Source organism: Takifugu flavidus, chromosome 11, assembly GCF_003711565.1.
Source record: "Takifugu flavidus isolate HTHZ2018 chromosome 11, ASM371156v2, whole genome shotgun sequence".
In the NCBI taxonomy this organism is placed as follows: domain Eukaryota; kingdom Metazoa; phylum Chordata; class Actinopteri; order Tetraodontiformes; family Tetraodontidae; genus Takifugu; species Takifugu flavidus.
The window spans coordinates 9,147,124-9,171,319 of NC_079530.1; the positions used below are offsets into that span (position 1 = coordinate 9,147,124).

General features: G+C 45.5%; 3 protein-coding genes and 2 long non-coding RNA genes across 7 annotated transcripts; 3 read left to right on the top strand and 2 right to left on the bottom strand.

Annotated features, from left to right (window-relative positions):
- Window positions 1–4: 4 nt before the first annotated feature.
- prkn (parkin RBR E3 ubiquitin protein ligase) lies at window positions 5–3,825 on the top strand. Its single transcript, XM_057047060.1, has 11 exons — window positions 5–145; window positions 799–962; window positions 1,032–1,335; window positions 1,439–1,554; window positions 1,689–1,772; window positions 1,904–2,019; window positions 2,161–2,297; window positions 2,413–2,474; window positions 2,597–2,827; window positions 3,284–3,401; window positions 3,481–3,825. Exons 1-11 carry the CDS (start codon window positions 139–141, stop codon window positions 3,582–3,584), a joined length of 1,443 nt encoding a protein of 480 aa, XP_056903040.1. The 5' UTR covers window positions 5–138; the 3' UTR covers window positions 3,585–3,825.
- On the bottom strand, window positions 2,815–4,439 carry LOC130533550 (uncharacterized). The gene is made up of 3 exons (XR_008952612.1): window positions 4,282–4,439; window positions 4,096–4,153; window positions 2,815–3,596 (listed from the first exon to the last, which is right to left on the bottom strand). It is a non-coding gene; the product is annotated as an uncharacterized LOC130533550 (long non-coding RNA).
- ubr2 (ubiquitin protein ligase E3 component n-recognin 2) lies at window positions 4,116–18,971 on the top strand. 3 transcript variants are annotated; one of them, XM_057047056.1, is made up of 47 exons: window positions 4,116–4,268; window positions 5,371–5,645; window positions 5,916–5,994; window positions 6,332–6,445; window positions 6,516–6,646; window positions 6,722–6,860; window positions 7,725–7,787; window positions 7,874–7,994; window positions 8,103–8,210; window positions 8,288–8,376; window positions 8,905–9,003; window positions 9,106–9,204; window positions 9,530–9,693; window positions 9,777–9,876; window positions 9,964–10,092; window positions 10,718–10,901; window positions 10,982–11,043; window positions 11,122–11,232; window positions 11,370–11,435; window positions 11,565–11,681; window positions 11,923–11,986; window positions 12,055–12,179; window positions 12,263–12,315; window positions 12,441–12,543; window positions 12,639–12,687; window positions 12,820–12,974; window positions 13,101–13,203; window positions 13,281–13,390; window positions 13,591–13,674; window positions 13,751–13,932; window positions 14,086–14,294; window positions 14,376–14,469; window positions 14,557–14,718; window positions 14,941–15,029; window positions 15,122–15,179; window positions 15,280–15,428; window positions 15,509–15,564; window positions 15,663–15,759; window positions 15,961–16,028; window positions 16,184–16,322; window positions 16,398–16,488; window positions 16,730–16,860; window positions 16,929–17,037; window positions 17,131–17,265; window positions 17,393–17,563; window positions 17,646–17,747; window positions 18,342–18,971. In XM_057047056.1, the coding sequence occupies exons 1-47, from the start codon at window positions 4,185–4,187 to the stop codon at window positions 18,481–18,483; spliced, it is 5,364 nt and encodes a 1,787-aa protein (XP_056903036.1). In that variant the 5' UTR covers window positions 4,116–4,184; the 3' UTR covers window positions 18,484–18,971. The 3 variants fall into 3 exon arrangements, with proteins under 3 accessions (XP_056903036.1, XP_056903037.1, XP_056903038.1); XM_057047057.1 differs by lacking the exon at window positions 9,106–9,204; XM_057047058.1 differs by lacking the exon at window positions 8,905–9,003.
- LOC130533551 (uncharacterized) lies at window positions 18,827–22,397 on the bottom strand. The gene is made up of 3 exons (XR_008952613.1): window positions 22,262–22,397; window positions 21,906–22,017; window positions 18,827–19,422 (listed from the first exon to the last, which is right to left on the bottom strand). It is a non-coding gene; the product is annotated as an uncharacterized LOC130533551 (long non-coding RNA).
- prph2b (peripherin 2b (retinal degeneration, slow)) lies at window positions 19,472–23,169 on the top strand. The gene is made up of 3 exons (XM_057047061.1): window positions 19,472–20,345; window positions 21,141–21,387; window positions 21,925–23,169. Exons 1-3 carry the CDS (start codon window positions 19,765–19,767, stop codon window positions 22,126–22,128), a joined length of 1,032 nt encoding a protein of 343 aa, XP_056903041.1. The 5' UTR covers window positions 19,472–19,764; the 3' UTR covers window positions 22,129–23,169.
- Window positions 23,170–24,196: the final 1,027 nt, after the last annotated feature.

Below are 24,196 nucleotides of genomic sequence, written 5' to 3' on the forward strand. Positions count from 1 at the left end.
ATGTCTACGCGACTAAATTGTAGTTTTCTTGAAAACGTAGTTGTTTCGTTTGTAGTCTGATGGTGACTACAGTACCCATCATGCATCGGTACAGGCCGACTGTAAACACGTTTGGAGCCGCGAAGGTCGACGAGGCTGATGATCGGTGAGTTTTAGGTGTTTATAACCTCACAGGTGTTTAGTTATTTTTGGTTATGCTAACCAGCTAACTGGTTGTTAGTACTATACTTGCCTCAAATCCGCTTTTACTGTAAAACAGACACCATACATAACCTGGTTCTACATGGGTCTGCTGGTACTGATTTTACTTAGTTGTACTTGTACCTGTCTTGAACTCTTAACTGGTAGCAACCACTTTAGTATGTTGGTCTCTAACTCGGTTTTGCCTAGTACTTATGCATCTGTGATCCTTGGGTTTATGGGCCTGACACATATGCATATTCTGATCTTTAAACCGTTTTGCACGACTATACTTACTATTAATCGGATATTGCTGAATTTAACGTGGCTATAATGTGGTTCCTATAGAGTCCACTGACCTGATATTTCTGAGTTTATATACCTGTAATTTGGACCTGTGAGGTTCTATTTGCTGGGGCCCTGGTTGTCCTGGGTAAGGAGTGGTTCTGTTTAATATGTGCCCTTGTAATTGTCTTTAACTTGGCTTAACTAGATGTTATTTCCCCGTAATGTCAGTAAAATCAGGTAGCAGTTCAGTATATATTAAAAATAAAATAGATTGTGGGTCAGGATAATTGGGTTTTAGGCCTGTAAATAAGTGAAAATATGTGTCTTCAGTGTTTGTGAGGTATAACCTGGGACCAGAAGTGGTCGTAGAGCTGCAGGAAGAGGCCACTGTAGCTGAGTTGAAGGAGGTGGTGGGTCAGCAGCAGGGAGTTCAGCCAGATCTTCTGCGGGTTCTTTTTGCTGGGAGAGAGCTGAAAAGCACCTCTACACTGCAGGTAACCTAATCCCAACCTCACTCTTTCATAACTCTGTACCTTTACTTTAACATCACTTTTTCTTTTCAGGGCTGTGACCTCCCAGAACAAAGCACCGTGCACATTATTGTCCCTTCTCCAGCTTCCTCTTCCTACAAGACCCTCCTTTTGCCAGAGCATCTGTCCCAAGGAGAGGAAGAGAATCATGACAGCCTGACTAGATTGGACCTTAGCGCTTCACGACTTCCCACAACCTCTTCTACATTGGGTGTGATCCTAGAGAGGAATGATTCAGAAGGAGTGGGAGCAACAGCTGGAGGAGGAGGAGGAGGAGCAGAAGCAGCACTGGGAGGAGACAGTGCAGTACTGCAGTCTGCAGGTGCAAAAGACCACAGTAAGTGGTGGAAGATGAATAACTATTAATTGTGCTGCAACAGTCTTCAACAGTTGTGTAGGTTGAAGTAGCATTTTGACGGTGTTTGAACTTGTGTTAATAGGCGTGCGTCCTCGCAGCACATTCTTTGTCTACTGTAAAAGCTGCAAGTTGGTCCAACCTGGAAAATTGAGAGTTCGCTGCCGAAGCTGTAGACAGGCGACACTGACGCTCAGCAGGGTACTTCTACTCACACAAAATAGTGTTTATACTCTGATGATCTGCTGCCACAGTATAAATATACTGCAGTATTGCAGGTTTTTACAAAGATACAAGACGATGATGATGATCGTGATGTATCCTCTCTCTGTCAGGGTCCATCCTGCTGGGATGATGTTCTCCTCCAAAGTCGTGTTCACGGTGTGTGTCATTCAGATGGTTGTCATGGCACTGAAGCTGTAAGTGGGTGGAGATACAAATGTGTGGCAGCAAAATAAGAAATGAAAATGATTGGAACATGTGTTTGTGTGAGAAAAACAAAGAGGGTGTGAGTCACAGATAATATCTCATGTTTTCTATATTCACATAGGAGTTCTACATGAAGTGTGCATCACACCCGACCTCAGATAATGATCACTCTGTGGCCCTCGACCTCATTATGACCAACAGCAGAGATGTTCCATGCATTGCCTGCACTGATGTCATGTAACATTCACACACTGTCAATATTACACTGTACAATATTAACTATAAACAATCTGCAAAAGCAAATTTAGATTTGTCAAAAAATTCTGTTCTCAATTTAATTTTATGCTGAGTACACACTAACTATTCTCTCTCTTTCAGGGATGTGGTCTTGGTCTTTGAGTGTTTAGCGCGTCATGTGATCTGTCTGGAATGTTTCCGTCATTACTGTCAGGTCCGACTGAATGAGAGACAGTTTGTTTACGATCCTGCTGTTGGCTACTCGCTGCCATGTGCTGGTAACATAGACCATTACATGTTGTTAAATGTATCACACTTCTACATGTTTATATCGCTTATATGCTGCAGGGGGCTGAAAAAATTATATGAGGTTTCCTTTTTATGTGTCTACAGCTGGCTGCATCAACTCTCTCATTAAAGAAGTTCATCACTTTAGGATCCTGGGAGAACATCAGGTCGGGTTTCTACTTTTCTGCAGACATAGTAAATCTGTGAAATATTTGAACTAGTCTGATGACAGCTTCTTTTCACTGATAGCTCCCTCTCCTGACTCATGTCAGATGTGTTTGTGTCTCAGTATGATCGGTACCTCCAGTATGGTGCTGAGGAATGCCTGCTGAGGAGCGGGGGACTCATGTGTCCCTCACCTGGGTGTGGGGCGGGGCTTGTCCCACCTGATGACAGCAGGAGGGTGGAGTGTGACAGACAGATCGGCTGTGGTTTTGTCTTCTGCAGAATCTGCAGGGAGGGCTACCATGAGGGGGGGTGTCTCGCAACACAGTCCCAAACCACTGCTGAAGGCTCACAGGTGAGTTTATTTAACCAGTCAGGAAGGATATTAGTGGATCATTAATCGAGCTATTTGTAAGTTTGTGGCCAAAACTGCAATCACATTTGAGTCATCTTTCAAAGGCATCTTCATTAAAGAGCCTTGATTTTACCCTTTGTCGTGACATATTTGGGAATGATAACGACACCTTTTAGGTTAAGTATTGTCACACATTTGGTAACTATCAAACTGGTTCCCAAAACACCACCGACTTTGTGATTGGGAAACACAAAATGTAAACATTGACATGTCTTGTGTGCTGCAAATCTTTGCTTTTGAAATGAGAATTTCAAAATATATTCTGGCCGGACTACTGTTGTCAGTGATACCCTTACATATAATATTCAAAATTACAATTTTTTTTATTCTATCTTAGAGATAACATTTTTGTAATACGGTTTAACACATAATATACTTTTTCCTCCCTCTCCTTAGGATTTTGTAGTGGATGAAGGGGCATCTCTCAGAGGGAGATGGGATCAAGCCTCATTGCTCCTCCTGCAGGAATCAACTAAACCTTGCCCAAAGTGTTCAGCGCCTGTGGAGAGAAATGGTATAAACACAGTTTCTTCCAACAGTTTTCAACCAGACTGGTTCTACCTGGTGTATTCATGTGTTGCCTCCCCTTGCAGGTGGCTGTATGCACATGCTGTGTCCTCTGTGCAAGGCAGAATGGTGCTGGCTGTGTGGAGTCTTCTGGAACAGGGAGTGTATGGGAGATCACTGGTTTGGTTGACAGACCCAGCATCTTTGGGAAGATTTGGAGACAATGTATCATTTTCAAATGTATCCATGATAAGTAAATGAGAGATGTAGAGGATTGTTGGTGGTGGTGGGGGGGGGTCAACATATCACGACTCTATAGCTGTTTCAGCTAGCTAAGTAAGGCTTTATCTACTGTCATCTGATCCTTGATCATAATTGATCAAGCACTAATATGTAATAAAATGTTTAATAAACGTTTTGATGCATTGAAATTTTGTTATGTTTTTCATATTATTTGTTGTTATGGTGTTGTTATTTTAAAATCTATTTTTAAAAAGAATTTATCTTGCTAACAATCCATAATTGTATTCGGATCAATGTTGAAGGTTAGCATGATGCTAACAGACTATTACCAAGGTTTGACCGCAAAAATGCGGAAATGGTTGAAAGTCAAAGCTCATTAAAATTTTGCATTAAACGATAAGGAATTAACACTTCCAAAGTAGCCAAGGGTGAAGAAGCAGAACTTATAAAAGACCAACCAGTCCGGCCGCTGCGACCGCCCAGCTGTTGATCATTTCCGGTTCCGAGTTCTTCTTCCTGCAACAACCGTAGAGCAGAAGGAGGGAAGATGGCGGCCGCAGAGTCGGACAGAGATTCACCGTCCACTTTAAGTGCTGAATTCCTGAATTTTTCAGCCAAAGACACCTCGGCGGTAAGTGGCTCACCGAACTATCCTGCTTATCAGCCGTCGGCCGTGCTGTCATCCCGGCAAAACGACCCGTCATGGCGCTCTAAGCTGCTTCTGGTTCGGCTTCTTTTCCCCAGCCCAGCTCAGCTACACAGCTAATGTTAAAGCTAAACGCGCTATTCGGATTGAAAAATCCGCACGTCATGCCCAGATGTTGTGTGTGACAGTGCGAGCCACCTTGACAACGGCAGGTTATTCATGTGATAACCGGAAATCTCCTGTTAATCGGCCCTGGAAATGTTTTCCTCCAACTTCACTTTATCGTCATGAAACAAGCCAGGAGCACGCTTATTTCCACTTCGCGACATAACATGTAAGAAGTGTTACAGCTGTTGACACGTGAAATACGGACACATCTGTCCACCGGCTGGTGTCCCCGGATGATGATTCTGCTGTAAAATAAAGTTGGGATACACCAACTTTATTTTAACATCAACCGGCACTTGTGCTCCGCTTGTGTGCAAACGTTGTGCTCAAACTGCCTGTTTATTTTAGCCCAAATCGGACACCACTCTGGTCCAAAAACTCCTAATGAGAAACTTACCCAGCATTAATTATTCACCCTCTTTAGTATGCAGATGCCATCGGGAGGATAAACCTGGTCATTGAATCCGTGACCTATTTTTCAGACATGTGCTAATGCTAATATAAATTTTAGGTCACAGCTAGGTGTATGCTTTCAGTAAGAGGGATGGCAATTTTAAATTTACTTTACATTGTTGCGTGTTTTATATATGGTACCAGCTTATAGTTCCCCTTTTGTTGGGTGGAACTTAGATAATTCTATGTCTTACCCTGTTGTTGGCAGTGTTGGCAGCCTACTGCTCTCATTATCAGGTGCCACCCAAGTTAGTGTTTCACAGTGGGCCAAAGGAAACATCAGAAAGCTGATTAATGGGCCCATGACCTCTGAGGTTTAGCAAAGGCAGCACAGGTATTGTATAATACAGTTTAATAAGGTACAATGTGGTAATAGTGACGTATGCAGTATTGCACAGAGGTGAAGCGCAGTACGTTGAATGATGGTTGAATGGTATTATGAATTCTTCTTATTTCCTCTCCTCAGCGATGGCAGTTGGCAGCTGACCTACAACAGGTGGTGTACGCTCACCTGGCTGTTTATGTACCGAGAATCTTCTGTTTGGGCCCAAGTGCAAGCAGCAGCAGCAGAGAGGAGCAGAGGGAGGATCTGGCCTGTCAACTGCTTCTCCTGGCACCTTTGGAGTGGCTCCTTCTGGGGGAAGAGCCAGCCTCGGGACTGGCCCTCCTGCAAGAGAAGAACCAACCATCACCCTTGTGTGGACATGTGTTTAAAGTGGGCGAACCCACCTACTCTTGCAGGTAACGCACCACAGATCCTTTTTATCTTTATTCTATACAGTGGTGCAGAATAAAGGTGGGGCTCTCATAGGAAAAATAAAACATTTTTTGTTCTACTTTTTATGACTCAAAATTTGGTGCACACAATTGTCCTGGTTTGTTTTGCCCACAGACCATTTTAACATCAATGACAATACATTAGACTGTGGACCCACTTCTATACACCTATATGAATATAATCTGTTTGTCTGTCTGTGTGTGTGTGTGTGTGTGTGTGTGTGTGTGTGTTAGGGAGTGTGCAGCTGATCCAACTTGTGTTCTGTGCATGCAGTGTTTCTTGGGCAGCGTTCACAAAACGCATAGATACAGAGTGAGTACAAACACACCCACAAAACAATGCTTCGTCATGTCACTTGAACAAGTCGGGTAACAAAATAACTTTTATATTCTCTCCATGATTTTAGATCACTACTTACTTTTGTTAAAAACCCAGTAAACTAAGTCTTATTTGGCTGTAAACTGTTCTGTAATAAGGTTTAGCAGTAGTTGCCATGATGATTTATTGACTATACAACATTAAACCTGGATCTAATGTGCAGCAGGTTTTAGTCTGTAGTATGCCCTTTTTCTCCTTTTGTCATTGTGATGGTGCTGGTTACCTGTCAGCCGCATGTGATGCGTTGTTGATGTGCACGTTTGTGTTGTAGATGACCACGTCGGGAGGTGGAGGCTTTTGTGACTGTGGAGATTCTGAAGCATGGAAGAAGGGTCCTTACTGTCAGAAACACACACCGACAGCACAGAGCAGAGACACTGAGGAGGTTAGCCACAGACCTAACGTGTGTGTGCATGTGTGTGCGTGTCTCACACTGTTCTTTCTGTCCTCATCAGGACCCTGTAGCTCAGCTTCCCGCTGACCTGGTGACCCGTGCTTACAGTATTTTCGCCATCATCCTGAAGTACGCGGTGGACATGCTGACCTGGGAACAAGCAGACAAGCTACCTGCCGGCCTGGAGCCCCCGTATGAACAAATGCACACAGCTGCCTTCACAGCTGTCGGGTCATTATTCTCATTATGACTTCTTTTTGTGTTCAGGGACAGAGGAGACACGTATTACTGCATGATGTTCAATGATGAAGTCCACACTTATGAGCAGGTGATCTACACTCTGCAGAAAGCTGTCAACTGCAGCCAGAAAGAAGCTGTGAGCTTCGCCACCACCGTGGACAGAGACGTCAGTACAACCTTTATCTGTATTCCTGCCACAGTGTCCTCTTACATACAGTGGGGGCCAAAATTATTGGAGCATCTGACTGAGCTGCTCGAAGGGTTTGAGATCATGTTTTTGAGGAGGCCACTATTTTCAGTGTGCCAGCAGATTCCTCCTGTCAGAGGTTCTTCTGGAAATGGCTAGAACAGGGGTCGGCAACCCAAAATGTTGGAAGAGCCATATTGGACCAAAAAAACAAGAAACAAATCTGTCTGGAGCCGCAAAAAATTAAACGCCTTATATAGGGCTTATAATAAAGGCAACACATGCTGTAAGTGTCTATATTAGCTGTATTACCTACTTTCCAAATGATAAGTAGGCTACAAATACATAATGAGCATTCATGATTAAATGTTTATTTTCCCTGCAGCATCCTGGAGAGAATGACGCACCACGTGGCTTTAAGTTTAACTTCCATTATAATGAGATGTTGAAATTAAATATTTATTATACACATTTATACAGCATTGGAAAACTTTAAGAATGTTTGTCACGTTTTTCCTCCTACAGAAATTATATTAAAACAATTTCCATTTTCATATTTTTGGGAAAAGCTCCAGGGAGCCACTAGGGCGGCGCCAAAGAGCCGCATGCGGCTCCAGTGCCGCGGGTTGCCGACCCCTGGGCTAGAAGAACGCTTCTTTTAATGGCCAAATAACAAAAAGCTCAGACCCCCTAAATAATGCAAGTGTTCCGTTAATTTTGTCCACCACTGTACATTGAAAAGGGTGTCCTAATATGTCAGATATGCAAAATATGATGTCTGTCATACAGCAACAAGAGCATAACACTGCAGGTTTGTTGAACAATAAATGCATGTATGTGCAGGGAAGGAAGTCTGTTCGATACGGAGACTTCCAGTTCTGTGAACAGGCCAAGTCTGTCATTGTGGTGAGCATCACTTTTTTTAAACCTGTAACTTGTATTAACTGCTCGCTGGGGGGAAAAAAGCATGTCTGTCTGTGTCTCTGCGATAGAGGAACACCAGTCGTCAGTCGAAGCCTCTCCGGGTGGAGGTGATGCACTCATCTGTGGTTGCTCATCAGTGTTTCGCGCTTAAGACCCTCAGCTGGTTGGGACAGATCATCCAGTACTCTGGTACATCTGGACTTTATTACCCAGCACGCATCTGTGTAATGGCCTAGACCAAGTCTAGGATTCGATGCGGGTCCTTGTATCAGGTTCTCTCTGTGTTGAACATTCTAGATGGTCTGCGTAGGATTCTGTGTCAGGTTGGTCTGCAGAGTGGACCTCAGGGTGGCAGCTCCTCACTGGTCGATCAGCTGATGCTCAATGACTCCAAGATGTGGAAAGGTATACACAAACTGTTACAGTTTTGAACCCTTCTTCTCTCTAATTTGAGTAACTCTGTGATAAATTTGTTGCTGCAGGAGCAAGAAACATCTACCACCAACTGTTGATGAATAGCCTCCTCATGGACCTGAAATACAAGAAGATCTTTGCTGTTCAGTTCGCCAAGGTAACACACCTGATCAATACTTACATTTGTTTTATATGCCTCCAGTTTTAGCCACAAAGTTGGTTCATCGCCCCCTGTGTGCCGACCAGTATGCCTGCTCAGTAACCAGTAAATCTGATCAACGCAATAACCAACATGCCTGGTTGATGCCCTGACAAGTGTTCCCGTGTATGACAGTTGGTGATCGACTGACAAATACACCTGATCGATGGCACCCGAGGTTGACTGAGTGCTGCACTGATCAGTGATGCCATCTGCCAAAGCTGTCATTAGTGAGGTCACTTGTCATGTGTATCAGCTCTATCACTCACCATCAGACAATAATGCCACCTGGTCAGTAGCCACTCAGGTGATTCATTTTCACCATGACCACCATAGTGGTGGACGTACTGGTTTACGTACTGGCTTGTTTTACTGGATTTGATGTACTGGGAGATGAGGGGAGACTGCGATTGGTTGGGTTGGGGGGGGCATCGGCCTTCCAGCAGTGACCTCTGACCCAGAGGTGAAATTTTGCCCCCCCCCCAGAACTACAGACGCCTACAGACAGATTTTATGGAGGACGACCACGAGAGAGTGGTGTCTGTGACATCATTGTCAGTTCAGCTCTTCACTGTCCCAACCCTGGTGAGTACTCCTCATCCTCCTCTGCACCTCCACACACACCTGTCTCTCTCTCTCCCTCTCTCTTTCTCTCTTCCTCTCGCTCTCTCTTTCTCCTGCTGGTAGAGTTATGAGCGCTTGCAGAATGACTACGTGCGAGACGACCACGACCGTGAGTTCTCCATCACTGACCTGTCAGTACAAATATTCACCGTTCCATCCCTGGTGAGTTCAGTGCATTTGTGTTCGGGGATTAGGTAATTTCCCATCATGCCACAGCTGAGCTGCATCGGCACTCATCACAGCATGCGTTCAGTGCAATGAAGTTTGCTTTTTACCCATCAACTGCATTCAAGTTTAAACTGCCACAACAGTAATTTATCAACAATTTATGTGATGTGTGTGTGTGTGTGTGTGTGTGTGAAGTCGATGACATGTTTTCCAGGACTTCACCTCTTTAATCTTCTGTAATGCAACAAGAGTACAATTAAGCAACAACTGCGTTGGTATCTAAATCAATCGATAACGTTGCGTATTAATGTGTGTTTAGGCTCGGATGCTCATGGTGGAGGAGAATTTGATGAAGACAATCATAAGGACGTTTGTCGATCATCTGCGTCACAGAGACTTGCATGGATGCTTCCAGTTTGACCGCTACACCGCCCAGCAGGCGTTTAAATTTGGACGAGTCCAGAGTCTGATTGGTGACCTGAAGTGAGGAACAGCACACATCAGCACGTCTTTTTTGTTCTGCGTGATATTGCAGCTACATTTGGAAATTTGTATATCGTGTTCAGGTACGTCCTGATCAGTCGTCCATCTGATTGGACCGATCAGCTCAGAATCAAGTTTCTAGAAGGTCTCGATGCTTTTCTGGAGCTGCTCAAGTGTATGCAGGTAACACAGCAGAAGACCCGCTTCCCTGCACAGGTAGACGGGGAGAGTTTGAGTGCATCCATCTCACAGATGTGTCTTGTCTCTCAGGGGATGGACCCGGTGTTGAGACAGGTGGGACAGCACATAGAAATGGAACCTGAGTGGGAGGCAGCATTTACTCTGCAGATGAAGCTCACTAATATCATCTCCATGATCCAGGACTGGTGCTCTACTGATGTGAGTAAATTAACAATATATTAAAATGTGCCCAGCCAAGGGGAAAAACCAGGGATGAGTCTCCTGAGTTGCATTTTGTTATTTATTTGATTCTGAAGGTGTAGCTTATAAACTTTCCAGCCAGCTTAACATGTAAGAACATGTCTGAAAATAGTTGAAGAAGATATGGCCATTGGAATGGGGACACTCCTCAAATAAGTTTAGGGAGAAATCAAGCCTAAAAGTTTCTGAAAGATTTTTACCTACCTGGAGAGCCAGGCAGCAATGGCTGCTCCTTTGCATTACATTACACAAATCCAACCCCCTACAGGTCTAGCTGTCACTTACACCCGGTGTCCGTTCACCCACAGAAACTATTGTAAGTAGTTTGAACAGTGGTTATCAATTGCAGGTGTAGGGGCCTGATGGATCAGTCTTTTTCTGAACAAGCTCCTATGGCTTATCAGCACCTTGTGGCGAGGGTGTAAAGGAGAGTCCAATATTTGGTGTCACACCCGCATCCTCTTCTGTGCTGTGACCCTTGGCAATGGGCATGTGAGGTCTTTTGCCTCATCGGCACAGAAAGGAATACTGCTACTGTCCACTAGTAAAATTACAAGTACCCTTTCTCTTTTGTGTGTGTTAGGAGCGCGTGCTGATCGAAGCTTATAAGAGGTGTCTGAGCACGCTCAGTCACTGTCTGAGTGGCCTTCTAGATGGTGAGCAGCCAATCAGCTTGACTTTAGCAGGTCACAGTGTGGACACATTCAGGTACCAGGTGTCCCAAGACAAAGTGTCCATACACCTGCCGGTCTGCAGACTGTTAGCAGGTACACACAATGGACAGCCAAAAAAGTTGTTAATGTTTTGTTTTTGGACGGTTGAAGATAAACCATTTGATTTCCTGCAGGGCTTCACGTCCTCCTCAGCAGGACTGGGGTCACATCTCGTCTCCCAGAACAACTCCCCCTGGTCAGTTCTCTTTCTGCTCTGTCTCTTTGATCTGTATCAGAATGTGTCTTTGTATTAATTTGTTCATTTTCCTGTTAGGGAGAACTCAGCCCCCCCCTCCTGATTGAGCTTCCCCTTCGCTGCCTTGTGCTCTGCGCCCAGGTGCATGCTGGGATGTGGAGAAGAAATGGTTTCTCTCTGATCAATCAGGTACGTGACCCTGGCAGTCTGTTCTGCCGCTGTGGGCTCATCTGTTGACGGTTCTGTCACGGATGGCTGCAGTTGAGCATGATCACAATAAACTCTTACCCGTAGAGCTTTGTCAAACTGACATGTTTGTGTTTCAGATTTATTATTATCACAATGTGAAGTGCAGAGTGGAGATGTTTGACAAAGACGTCATCATGCTGCAGGTATAAATGCATTATTAATACAGTACTTAACACAGCTCTGAGTCTATGAGAATAGCTGTTAATGTACATGTTAACAGTTTAGAAAAGGTAAGGTTTTTCCCTAAATCAGTTCTGGTTGTTGTCAAACAGGTGGGGGCATCCATGATGGAACCCAACCACTTCCTGATGATTGTTCTGAATCGATTTGAACTTTTTCACATCTTCAGCTCTGCAGACTGCAGAAAAAGATACAGAGAAGCAAACAAGGTTAGTGCTGACTCTTCTTTCAGCCTGCTTACATCCCAGAAGCTAGAGCTGCATGATATTTTTACCATCACAGTTTAATATTTCCATGTTTCATACATTTTAGAGGGTCATAGTGACCCAGTTTAAGATACGTGCTTGGGATTACTTGGAAATACATGTAATGATGCTTTAGACACAATAGCTGTTGGTTAATTCTGCTCAGGCTGCAGTCTGATTAAAGTTCAATGTGTGTGTCTGACAGGATGTGGTGCAGCAGAACAACACTCTGGTAGAGGAGATGTTACACCTCATCATAATGGTTATAGGTAAGCCAGGTCGTATATGATGGACCGAAAATCTATGTTCCAGATCATCTAAGTTTCTGTCTGTGCAGGTGAGCGCTATGTGTCAGGTATTGGTCAGGTGGAACCCTTTGATGAGGTCAGAAGAGAAATAATTCATCAGCTTTCAATCAGACCGATGGCTCACAGTGAGCTAGTCAAGGCCCTTCCAGAGAATGTGAGACCCCTGTCTGCCTCTCGCTTTCGTCACCTGTCTGGCTGATTGCTGCTTTCAATTGATCCATTTATCTGCCTCTTCAGGGTAACAAGGAGACAGGTCTGGAGAAAGTCATCGACACTGTGGCCTTATTCAAGTTAGTCTGACACATTGACAATTGTCAGTCCACCTTAAATACCGTAAATTCTCATGTCATACAACAGGCCTGACTAGCCACAGTTTCTACACAGTGTAGTAGAGTGTGTACTTTACTGTTTTCAGGAAACCAGGTGTGACGGGTCGAGGTCTGTATGAACTACGACCTGAGTTAAACAAACACTTTAATCTGTACTTCCATCACTACAGCAGAGCCGATCAATCCAAGGTAAGTGATGGATTCACTTATCAATGAGGTTATTGATGATAGTTGTTGATTAAGTTAGAACTGATGCTTGCACTAATATCTGCTGTGTGTTTTAGGCTGAGGACACTCAGAGAAAATTGAGGAGACAGAACAGTGAGGATTCAGGTAAACATTCTTGTCTGACCAGCACATCTTCAGATAATTTAATCAATGTGAATAAATGTGGCTTGGTGTATTTATTTTCGTTGTTTTTAATGATTGTGTGTGTTTTTTGGGTTTTTTTGTGTGTGTGAGCAGCCCTGCCCCCACCGACCCCTCCCCCACTCTGTCCTCTGTTTGGTAGCCTGGTGAACCTGCTGCAGTGTGATGTGTTGTTGGCTGTAGAGGGGGCTGTGCTGCAGTGGGCAGGTGAGCCCAGTGGGGGCAGCTGGACCGACTCTATGTTGCAGAGGGTAAGACACATTCGGGCCGGCTCTGAGGAAATAGAACCAGGTTCTATAAGTAAAACAAGCTCAGGTTTTCTACAGGTGAAAAGTGCTGTTTCACCACACCCTAAAACACTATGCTTGTGTCTACAGGTACTGCATCTGGTGGGACTAGCTCTTCTGGAAGAGCATCAACAACTGGAGAACAGCAGCGCAGAAGACGACATTACCTTTAACTACACATGCAAGATCACACGTCAGTACACGAAAGCCATATTATCTAAATATTCTAGCGATGTTCTAACATTAAACCGGGTTTCCACCCCTGCGCAGGTCCTGGTGCAGCTCCAAGTCCATCAGGCAGTATTCTGGCTCTGTTGGAGAGTCTGCAAAATGCTCCACATCTGGAAATCCACAAAGACATGATCACATGGATCCTGAAGGTAAATACTGATGTTACAGTGAAGTGTAAGGATTTTAATATATAGGAACCTTTATCAGGGAATTGGAGATGTGAAGTCTAAGTAGCAACACAGTTTGTTTTTCTCCACTCTCGTTTTTTTATGATTGAGGAAAACGGCAAATGTCAATCGGCTGAGATCTTGAAATTCTACATTAAACCTGATTCACATTTTTGTGGTAGATGGTGTCAAATATCAAAACCACGAGAGAACGAACAGCCTCCACATCAGCCGCACCCATCAGTCAAGAACAAGGTCCAGAGGAGGTACTGTCTTTTAACTCCTCCTTACGGTAACCGGTCCTTGATGACCTCTGACACTGGTCTGTTGGGGTCCCTGCAGATGGTGAGAGATAAAGACAAGGCGGAGAGGAAGAGAAAGGCAGAAATGGCTCGACTGAGGAGAGAGAAGATCATGGCTCAGATGTCAGAGATGCAGAAGCACTTCATCAACGAGAACAAAGAGCTGTTCCAGCAAAGTCTGGAGGAGCTGGAGGCCTCTACATCTGCTGCTGCGTGTGCAAGGTGAAAACACCTGTGGGGAGCAGGTGCACACAAAACCACACCTAGTCACCTGTGACCAGATCCAGTTACTTCAAGATTTTGGTGATGTCATAGCAAATGGCGGTGGCTTCATAAATAATTCTCTCTATCTCCCTTTTCTCTTCTCTCCTCCAGTGCTCCCAGTTCAGAGCCATCATCTGTTTCACAGACGTGTGTAGGTCCCAGGCGGATGGGTGGAGCTGACCGGCGAGAGCCAGTGACCTGTATTCTGTGTCAGGAGGAACAGGAGGTCAGAGGTCAAGGCAGAGCAATGGTGTTGGCAGCATTTGTCCAAAGATCAACAGTTCTGTCCAAAAACCGCCAACGCGCCCTGCCTGACCCAGGTGAGTAGAGCATCTTGATGTCATCAGAGCAGCAGCCAATCAGTGTGGGTGTTGATTCAGATGTGTGTGAATATGTCTTAGAACGTCGCGATCCTCTGTTCATGCACCCTGACCTGTCTCTGGGAATTCACACTGCCAGCTGTGGACACATCATGCACGCCAGCTGCTGGCAGAGGTGAAACACCGCAGACACTTGCACGCAATCCATCCATTCAGGGACCACAAACGTAGCACTAAACAATGAGTGTGTCTGTTGTTTCAGGTACTTTGAGGCTGTGCAATTGAAGGAGCAAAGACGTCAGCAGCGTCTTCGTGGTCACACAAGCTACAATGTTGAAAATGGAGAGTTCCTGTGTCCCCTGTGTGAATGTTTGAGTAACACTGTGATCCCTCTCCTACCACACACAGAGACGCCCGACCACAGGTACACACACTCACCTACCCGATCACAGGCACGTATCTAAATCATCATAACAGACATGAGTTTAAACTGATTTTAACATTACAATCCCCTTACAAACCCTTGGCAATTCAGCCAGACCATAATACAACACACCCGCTGTTTGTAGTGGGAGTTTTACAGTTTTGATTCAGCAGATCTAAGTGTGGAGGATTCCAGCCTAACTATTTCTTTTGTTTCATAAAGTGTCAGTCATCCCAGTTTGGAGGCGTGGCTTAAAATGTCCAGTCAACAGATAGTAGCACTTCATGCTTCCCACAGGACGTCCTCTAAAGGTTGGTGCCCATCATCTCCTCCTCATTGGAAAGTGCTAATGGCTGTTTCCAATAGACAAGTGGTCGATGTCAAAGTTGTAAACTTGTTTCAGGGATCACTGAGGGGGCACAGCTCGCAGTTCCTGGATTTTGCGTGGACTTCACTCCACAGTACGTATTGATCAGCAGCCGTGATCCCAATCAATGCTATTGGTGCAGTTAATTTAGTAAACTTTAGTCAAAAAATCCTGATTTTCTCTGTCTCCTTCAGGAACCTTTTCTCCAGCAGCATCAATGAGATGATCACAACCTTTAGCTTGTCCACCTACAAAGTGGGACTGAATGTCAACCCCAATGAACAGGACCAGAGAATCCCAGTGCTGATCTGGTCAACCTGTGCCTACACCATCCAGAGTATAGGTATTTACACACACCTGAGAGGTCACAGGTAAACAGAGAGTACACACGACAGCTGGAGCACTGATGGTGCTTCTTTACAGAGCGCCTCCTAATGGATGAGGAGAAGCCATTGTTTGGAAGTTTACCTTGCCGACAGGTAATTCATCAATACACCAAACCGATCTGAAGGTTGTGATGCACTACTTAACTCTGTGTGTATGTGTGTGTGTGTGTGTGTTTGTGTGTGTGCGCCAGGATGACTGTCTGAGCTCTCTGACCAGGTTTAGTTCTGCCTGTTGGACTGCAGTTCCTATGAAAACAACACACACACACTTCATCAGATTGTTTGCAGGTACGCACGCAGAACATCCTTAGATGTTTCATAGCTCACTCAAACATCCTCACAATCAGAATAAAAAAGCCCATCACACTTCAACTATATATTAGTGTTTATCAGTATACCTGTGCTTGTATTTGAGTCCCTGTCATCAGAATCTGTAAGTTTCCAGACACTCTAATGTTAATGTCTGTTTACTGTCTGTGTCTGTTGCAGTCCTGGTTCCAGATTCCCAGGTGGATAACACTCCGTGTATCCTCGACGTTGACATGTTTCACCTCCTGGTGAGAGTCACTTTCAGAGTTTACTTTTGCACTGCCCTTCCTGGATGAGCTGATCCTGTATGTGATCACAGCAGGAGACCCTACACATTAGTGTGTCCATATGTGTACAGCTGGCAGCGTGAATCTTGTGTGACTCCAGTTTTCTGCCTCTCCAGGTTTATGGCGTGTTATCCTACAGCTCGGTTCACTGTTTGGACCAGTCGGGGAATACTGTCATAGACTCCGCCCATCTCCATCTCCTACACCTGATTACCGTGGCTCATCTGGTTCAGATCCTACTCACGTCTACCACAGGTTATACACACACGTGCACATTCATGCAGTGGGTACCCAGACCAAACCTTTTCTCTTCTACCTGTGTGTCTTTAGATGAGGTGTGTATGGATCAGGACAGCATCGGTTCAGAGGAGGAGGAGCTCACGTTTCAGCTTTACAACACACTGAGGAAACACCTGGGCGGGTCAGTACACACACACTTGTTATTATGTAACCATGATTAAGAGTAATAATAAATCTGAGATTATGTCCTCTCAAAAAATGAGATTGGATGAGAACTGATGCTGAATAAGGATTTTGTATAATTCATCTTTGTCTATGATACAGACATAAATATACCCCAAAAATTATAATCGCTTCCGTACAAATACATGCACGGACGTTTCAGATGGATTTATTATGCTAATCTTACACTGTCTTTTTAGTGTCCTACCTGATGTCACCTCTGGGTGGCAGCTGCTTCACTGCATTAAAGTCGGCATGCTGCCCTTCCTCCGATCTGCTGCCCTCTTCTTCCACTACCTGAACTCCACCACTCCTCCTGCTGACTTGCTGGGTAATTGCAAACATACAATAATGAGAAAATGGTCACGTGAACGCGGTCCTCTGACCGTTCAGATGTAGTTTCAGGTCCGGTTCAGTGGGAGGCGCTCTGCAGCTACCTGTGTATGCCCTCCAACCTGCTGCAGCTGTACCACAGCCAACGCACAGTGCTGGAGCCGCTCATACACCGGTACACACACACACACACACACACACACACCAAGTTAAAGTTTCCCGATGAATCTGTGATCAGTCATCATGCATCTGTATTTGATTGCCACAGATGGTGTTCTCATCCAGGTGTGAGACAACAATTGCAGGGGGGTGGAATCATCATCAGGTTTCCCAGAGAGTCGAACCGATTGATCCGCCTGCCGGAGGATTACAGTGTTCTGATCAACCAGGCTTCCAGTTTCACGTCAGTCTACCTGTTATTCCCTCTTACTGTAACACTTCAGCGGTACCTCACCTGCCGCCGACCTGTGTCTCTCACCTTTGTCACCTGCCTCCGTCTGGTGTCTCATCCGTGCGTTTCTTGATCGCAGGTGCCCTCGGTCAGGTGGAGACAAGTCCCGAGCTCCGACTCTGTGTCTGGTGTGTGGTTCTCTGCTCTGTTCTCAGAGCTACTGCTGTCAGACGGAGGTGGACGGGGAGGACGTTGGCGCCTGCACCGCTCACACCTTCACTTGTGGAGCCGGCCTCGGACTCTTCCTCAGGTACCGTGTCATCCACCCCACACCCCACTCGATTACCTCCCCACCCCAAAATTAATCTGTGTGTGTGTGTGTGTGTGTGCAGGGTGAGAGAATGCCAGGTGTTGTTTGTTGCAGGTAAAACCAAAGGTTGTTTCTATCCCCCTCCATATCTTGATGATTACGGAGAGACAGACCAGGGACTCAAGTGAGTTTGTTCTTCTATCTTTGTGAGAACTTTTTTGTTGGTCCCTGACACGTCCTCAGCATATATACACGAATAACCGCGATATTGGGTAGATGTTGCTTCTGAAAGTTTCAACGTTTTTGCCTTCGTCGTTGTCATGGTCCAGAAACCAGTGAACTTCCCTGTTCTTAGCTGACAGGAGAGGCCCCGGTGTGGTCTCCTGCTGTTGTAGCCCAGCTTCTTCAGGGTTCCTGTTGTGCCGAGTGGTTATTGATCATCTCAGACCAGTCTGACCTCTGACCTCTCACTATTCTTTCTGGAACCATTCTCTGTAAAGTGGAGATGGTTGTGTGTGAGAATCCCAGTCGATCAGCAGCTACTGAAATACTCAGACCAGCCTTTCACCCTTCCAAGTCACTTAAATCTTGATGCTCGGTTTAAACTTCAAGTTGTCCTGACCATGTCTACATGCCTAAATGCACTAAGCCATGTGATTGACTGATTAGCTACAAGTGTTAACAAGCAATTGATCAGGTGAGACCTAATAAAATGTGTCTAAAGAGTGTCTATTCATCCTGATCAGTACTTTCCTTTTGAATCTGTTTCTTTGTGCAGGCGTGGGAATCCCCTCCATCTTTGTTTGGAGCGTTACCAGAAGATTGAGCGGCTGTGGCATCAGCACGGCATCGCCGAGGTTATCGGACACGCCCAGGAAGCCAACCAGACGCTGGTTACCATTGACTGGCAGCACCTGTGACGCCCCTGGTCCCCCTTATTTTAACGCCAAGTCTTTCCAGTTGGCCAATTGACTTCCTACAGCCAGGGTCTCAAGTTTGGTCACCTTTCAGGTATTTTAGCTTCATTCTAACCTTTGACCTCTGGTCAATTATTGAAACGCTAAAACGAACCCTGCCGACTTCCTGTCACTCATAGCGCGATAGAGCGGTTCCACTCGGCACCAAAGGACTCTGGGATGTGGTTTAAAACCTCACAGGGTTCTCCTGAGGTGAAAAGCACATATCGGGTATTGAAATATCATTTTTTTATTTCAGTTTTAAACTTTTATTTTCCCGGTGTGATGCCATTTTCTGTTAAATGAATTTTTGTTTAGCGTCATTTTTATTTATTTATTTATAGGTTTGTTGTGGATGTTTGCAGCTGCATCATTTCTTCACCTGTGAATTCTTGTACAAATGCGTATGTATGATATTGTATAAGAACAAATCAATAAAATGATTAAAACTGCTCGCACGCGTCCTCTGCTGATGTCACCGCGGCCTCACGCGTTCGCCATCATCAGGCTGATCCGACTGATTCCAAGTGTGGCTCCGCCCACCGTCCTAGAATTAGATTGCCCCTCATCAGATCAGCTTTATACAACTTTGATCAGGTACACGAGAAAGCTTTGGAAACATTCTTTAGTGGTGTTTATTGGTGTTAATCCCATTACAACCAGTAACATCTGTGTTGGAGATAAACTGGTTTAAACATCGGTGGATGATGTCATTTCTCTGAAGGACGAAGGAACACCTGGACAGGAGGTTCTGAGTTGCAGGAATAATCGATCATCTTGAGTTTCGTTCTCCAACGTTGATCCTCATGACTTTGCTCCTGTGAAGAGCCCGAGCTGAGGGATCAGGGCCGGTTCTTCTGGGCTCTCTGGCGGGTTCTTCTGCTCCCTGTTGCTGTGGCACACCTGCAGAGTCGTGACAGGAAGATGATGCTTAACATCAAACCAATTAGTGTTAATTCGGGGGATTAACGGCAGGAGCTGATCTCCTTTAACGAGATCTCAGATGATCGGAGGGGACCTGTGTTGTCAGTTTCTCCTGTGGAAACGGGTGGAGGAGGACGATTTGACGGCGGACCCTTCGTCCTCGGCAGAATGAACTGTCCTGACCTGCAGCAAAGCATGATGGCTGGTTCCTGTTCCACCTTTGCTTTGAGGAACACGGTCAAGTCTTGAACTGGACAGGTTCCCCCGCTCTTCGTCTGTAATTGTTGAAGCTGCTGGTTTTGGACTCACTCAGGCGTTACTATGCCGTTCATGCCGGTCAAGTTCACCCTGCAGAAGCGGGTGAAGCTGGCTCAAGGACTCTGGATGCTCTACTGGATCTCCGTCATCGTGGGGATTCTCCTCTTCGCCCTCGGAATCTTTTTCAAGGTCGAGCTGCGGAAGAGGAGCGAGATGATGGACAACAACGAGAGCCACTTGGTGCCCAACCTGCTGATCCTGGTGGGCATGTTGACCTGCGGGGTCAACGCTTTCGGGGGTAAAGTTTGCCACGACTCTTTGGACCCCATAAAGTTCTCCAAGTGGAAGCCGATGCTGAAGACCTACCTGTTGCTCTGCTGCGGCTTCAACGTGCTGCTGCTGGTAACGGCCCTGTTCTGCTTCCTCATGCAGTTCGCCATGTACTTGACCTTGGCCGAGGGCCTGAAGAACAGCATCAAGTTCTACAAGGACACGGACACGCCAGGACGCTGTTTCATGAAGAGAACACTGGACTTGACGCAGATCGAGTTCCGCTGCTGCGGCAACAACAACTTCAGGGACTGGTTCGAGGTCCAGTGGATCAGCAACCGCTACCTGGACATGAGCAACGACGCCGTCAGAGAGTGAGTACGGAGCACACGGCAGGGGAACCGTTCCCAGGAGCCGACGGGTCAACGCTGCTGGTAGAAGTTTGATGTGGTTTTTATCTTTCTCTGACATTTTCTGTAGTCCAACATTAAATCCGGCTGAAGCTGATTCACAGAATAAATGCTTCCGCTCAGATCCTGGATCAGATCTCAGCAGGGGGTCTTTGGTTAAAGAGGTCAGAGGAGGATAAAGGAGAAGGTAAAGATTCCCATGAGCAGGTCCACGCACTGGATTCCTCTTATTAGCGCCTTAATCTGCAGGATCTAATCTCACATGCTAACTAACGGGACAAGGTTAAACCTGTTCAGGTTACTGACGGGAGTGTTCGACATTCTCACCTGCTGAAACACGAGCAGCGCAAGCTAACACGATCAGTTATCAGCTGATCTTTCATCAAATAAATTCTGCAGCACCTGAGCATGGGCGCATGACAACTTGGGTTTCTGTCTAAATGTTCTTAAAAGGGTCTTACTCTCTCCCTGAGATCATCCAAGATCCTGTTAACTGTGGGTCAACCCCCTAACATCCTGCTGTCAGTCACCGTGAGGCTCCGCCCCTCAGAAATGACAGCGCTGTCTGTGTGCTGCATGTGTGTTACTGCCACTTCAAAACTAACTTATTAGCTTAGGGAGGGTTGTGTCGGGACATTTGACCTTTTTCAAAGATGATTCATTGGAACTGATGAGTTGGATGTCGATTTCAGGGCATTTCTCAGCGTTCTGTAACCTCGGAAGTGAACCCAAGTTTTAGCTCTTGTGTTCATTTCACAGCCGTGTCCTCAGTAACGTGGAAGGAAAATACCTGATGGACAGCGTCCCATTCAGCTGCTGTAACCCCGGGTCACCCCGGCCCTGCATCCAGCATCACCTGACCAATAACTCCGCCCACTATGACTATGACCACCGCATCGAGGAGCTCAACATCTGGACCCGAGGCTGTCATGAGGCCCTGTTCTCCTATTTTAGTGGCATGATGTCGAGCATTGGGGTGTTCATCATCTTCACCATCATCCTGGAGGTAAAGTTGCACCACCCAGTTTCATTTTCAGCAAAATGTTTAGCTCCGCTTTAGCTCAGTGGCTGTTCCAGCTGCAGAATGTCAGAACTTCCTGCTTCTGTTTGGAGCATCACGTTTCTCCAAAACATTGTGTGTGGCGACCTGTTGCTGGGCAGCCGGGTGATCCAGGTTCTTTATTGCCGGAGAGGTTTTGCAGATCTGGTTCTGGTTCTGCGGCGTGTTAATCTGCCTGCTGGTGGTCAGGCTCACTGAGGATCAGGAACTATTCTCGGGGGTTAATCTGGCCACAGCAGCAACAGGTTGCATTGTGGGTAAAATCAGATTGATTATGTGGGTCAAAACAACAAGTTTGGCCTCACAAGCTTCGAGAGGAACCTCCTGATCTTGATCTGAGGCTACAGGAGCTAGATCATCTTCATTAGCCCTGTGAAGAATCCAGCTGATTACTGGCCTATCAGGGTTATTGTTAGTCAAATTTGATCATAAACGAATGAGACATCTGCCCCACGTAGCCTCACCCATGTTTGTGTGTGTCAGTCGGTGGACATGGCAGGTCTGAAGTACCTCTTCACGGCTCTGGAGACCATGGAGGACCCCGAGAACCCCGAGTGTGAGAGCGAAGGTTTCCTGCTGGAGAAGGGCGTCAAGGAGACGTTGAAGGACGTGTTCGCCAAGCTGAAAACGCTCGGGAAGGGCAACCAGGTGGAGGAGGGCGGGGACACAGAGGGGGCTGCTACCTGAGAGGCCCACACCCCAAAGGACTGAGGTCTCTATCCTCTGCCCTCCCCCCAAACAAACACACACACATGCCCAAACACACAAACACACCATGATGTAAATATGTGCATACATTTGAAAGAGTTTATTTTTAAACCCGCTGAAATTAAATTTTAAGGTAGCCGTCCTCCATCACTGCATCCTGTCAGACATCACCGAGCCAGATGGCGAACCAAAACCCCGGGGGACCGATCGGCATCGATCCGGTTGATTCCAGAGTGTTGCGCTAAACGAGGTTCTGCCAAACACGTTTGTTTGTGTCTCTGTTGTTCTGGGGTTAAACCTTAGTCTCCTAAGAAAAATACGTCACAGACCAAAGCAAACGATAGCAGAGTGAACGTGCACGGAGAATAATGGAGGGACCAACAAGAAGGCTGGAGGATGTGCACAATGTGGTAAAACTTAGTGTATATAAAGGTAATTTTAAATGACACCAAAGGTGGTGCCTGTAAATGAAGCTGAGGTCACAGAACATCCAGTAGAACTCTACACCCTGACAGCAGAGAACGCTCAGGTGAGACATCAGGTGGGCGTCTAGAGGTCACTGTCGCCGCTGGCTGGTTGTCATGGAAACAGGTGGCATATTCACACACACACACACACACAGAGGGTTTTCTATTTTTGCTTTGGCTAATTTTTGAAAGGTTTGCCACTTTGATGTAAAGATCAAAGACGAGAGCTCCATCAAAGAAGGTTAGTGTTGCTTTAATGCTGATGCTGCGAATGCAGCCGCCTGTCAGAACTCCACTAATTTTTATATTTGACTACCAGGCGGACACCTACTGTGATGGCCGATGCTAATTTAGTCTGTTCACGGGACAGGAAGTTGCATCACGGTGTCTGTGCAGACGTCTCAGGTCACCTGTTTAGTTTGTCGAACAAAGTCAGGAAAAAAAAAACGTTTTTCAGCAGTAATTTTGTCTGTGGTATTTTTGTTGTTGGTGCTCAGAGATTGTAGCTTCTCAGGTGTGTACGGTAAACTTATAAAGAGATTGCGACACTAAAGCGTGCGACTCATCTTTTCTTCTTTGGTCTCCAGCAAATCCTGCACACAGGTGGACGCAGACGATCAGGTGTATACAGCAATTTATACGGACATTGCGAATGCGCTAATCTAATTTTATAATATTATGATTTTCAGCATTTTAACAGGAGGTTTGACTATCTGGTTGTAGCAGGAAGGGGTTTACAATGCAGGAGCATCAGATTAACAGATTAACATAATCACATTAGTCCGTGATGTAAGCAGCAAACGTGAGGCGAGCAGGGTTGATGGCGAGCGCCTGCTAATCTGAGCCAGGTCGGGACTCTTTGATCCCACACCAGAGTGGGTAACCTGCGGTTCTAGTGGGAGCAGATGCTGGTTCTGTTTGTCTAACTTTAATGAGAAATAAATTAGCAGCTCTGCTGGTGATACTCTGCACAAGCCTCCCAGTGCCGACCCACAAGAGACCAGTTACTAAGATCACGAGTGTGACTCTTGATAAGAGCGTTTGCCTTTTGCAAGGCTTAAAACTCATATTCTGCTCTTTGTTAAAATTCAAATCAAACTCTGTAGATGTATTAAAAATAAGAATATAAAAATGCGGATAAATCAAAAGTGGCTTCTGTGCTGTTCATCATTAATTAATCCTCTTATCTACCATCAATTTTATAAAACAATTAGGGAATTCTCACATTAACATACATTTTAGATACCTTATAGCCTCACATAGGACTTTAAGAATTTCTTGACGTGTAATAAATCGTAAATCTAAAAAAACTTGATTGTATAATAATTGTTAAAGTTCTTACAAAATAGCGATTATTATTAGCAGCTAACATCAGCGACTGTATTTAGAATGTTTTGCTACAGAGAACTGTCTGTATGGTTCCTACGGGTTCTTCTCGATCCATCATGTTAATGATCAATAATACTGATTAATCTTCTTAAAATGATCAAGAGAGCTTCTATTTGAAATCGATCAATTATGACGACGCCCTCTGCTGGATTCGTTTCCAGGGTACCATTTTGATTGACATCTGGCTTAAC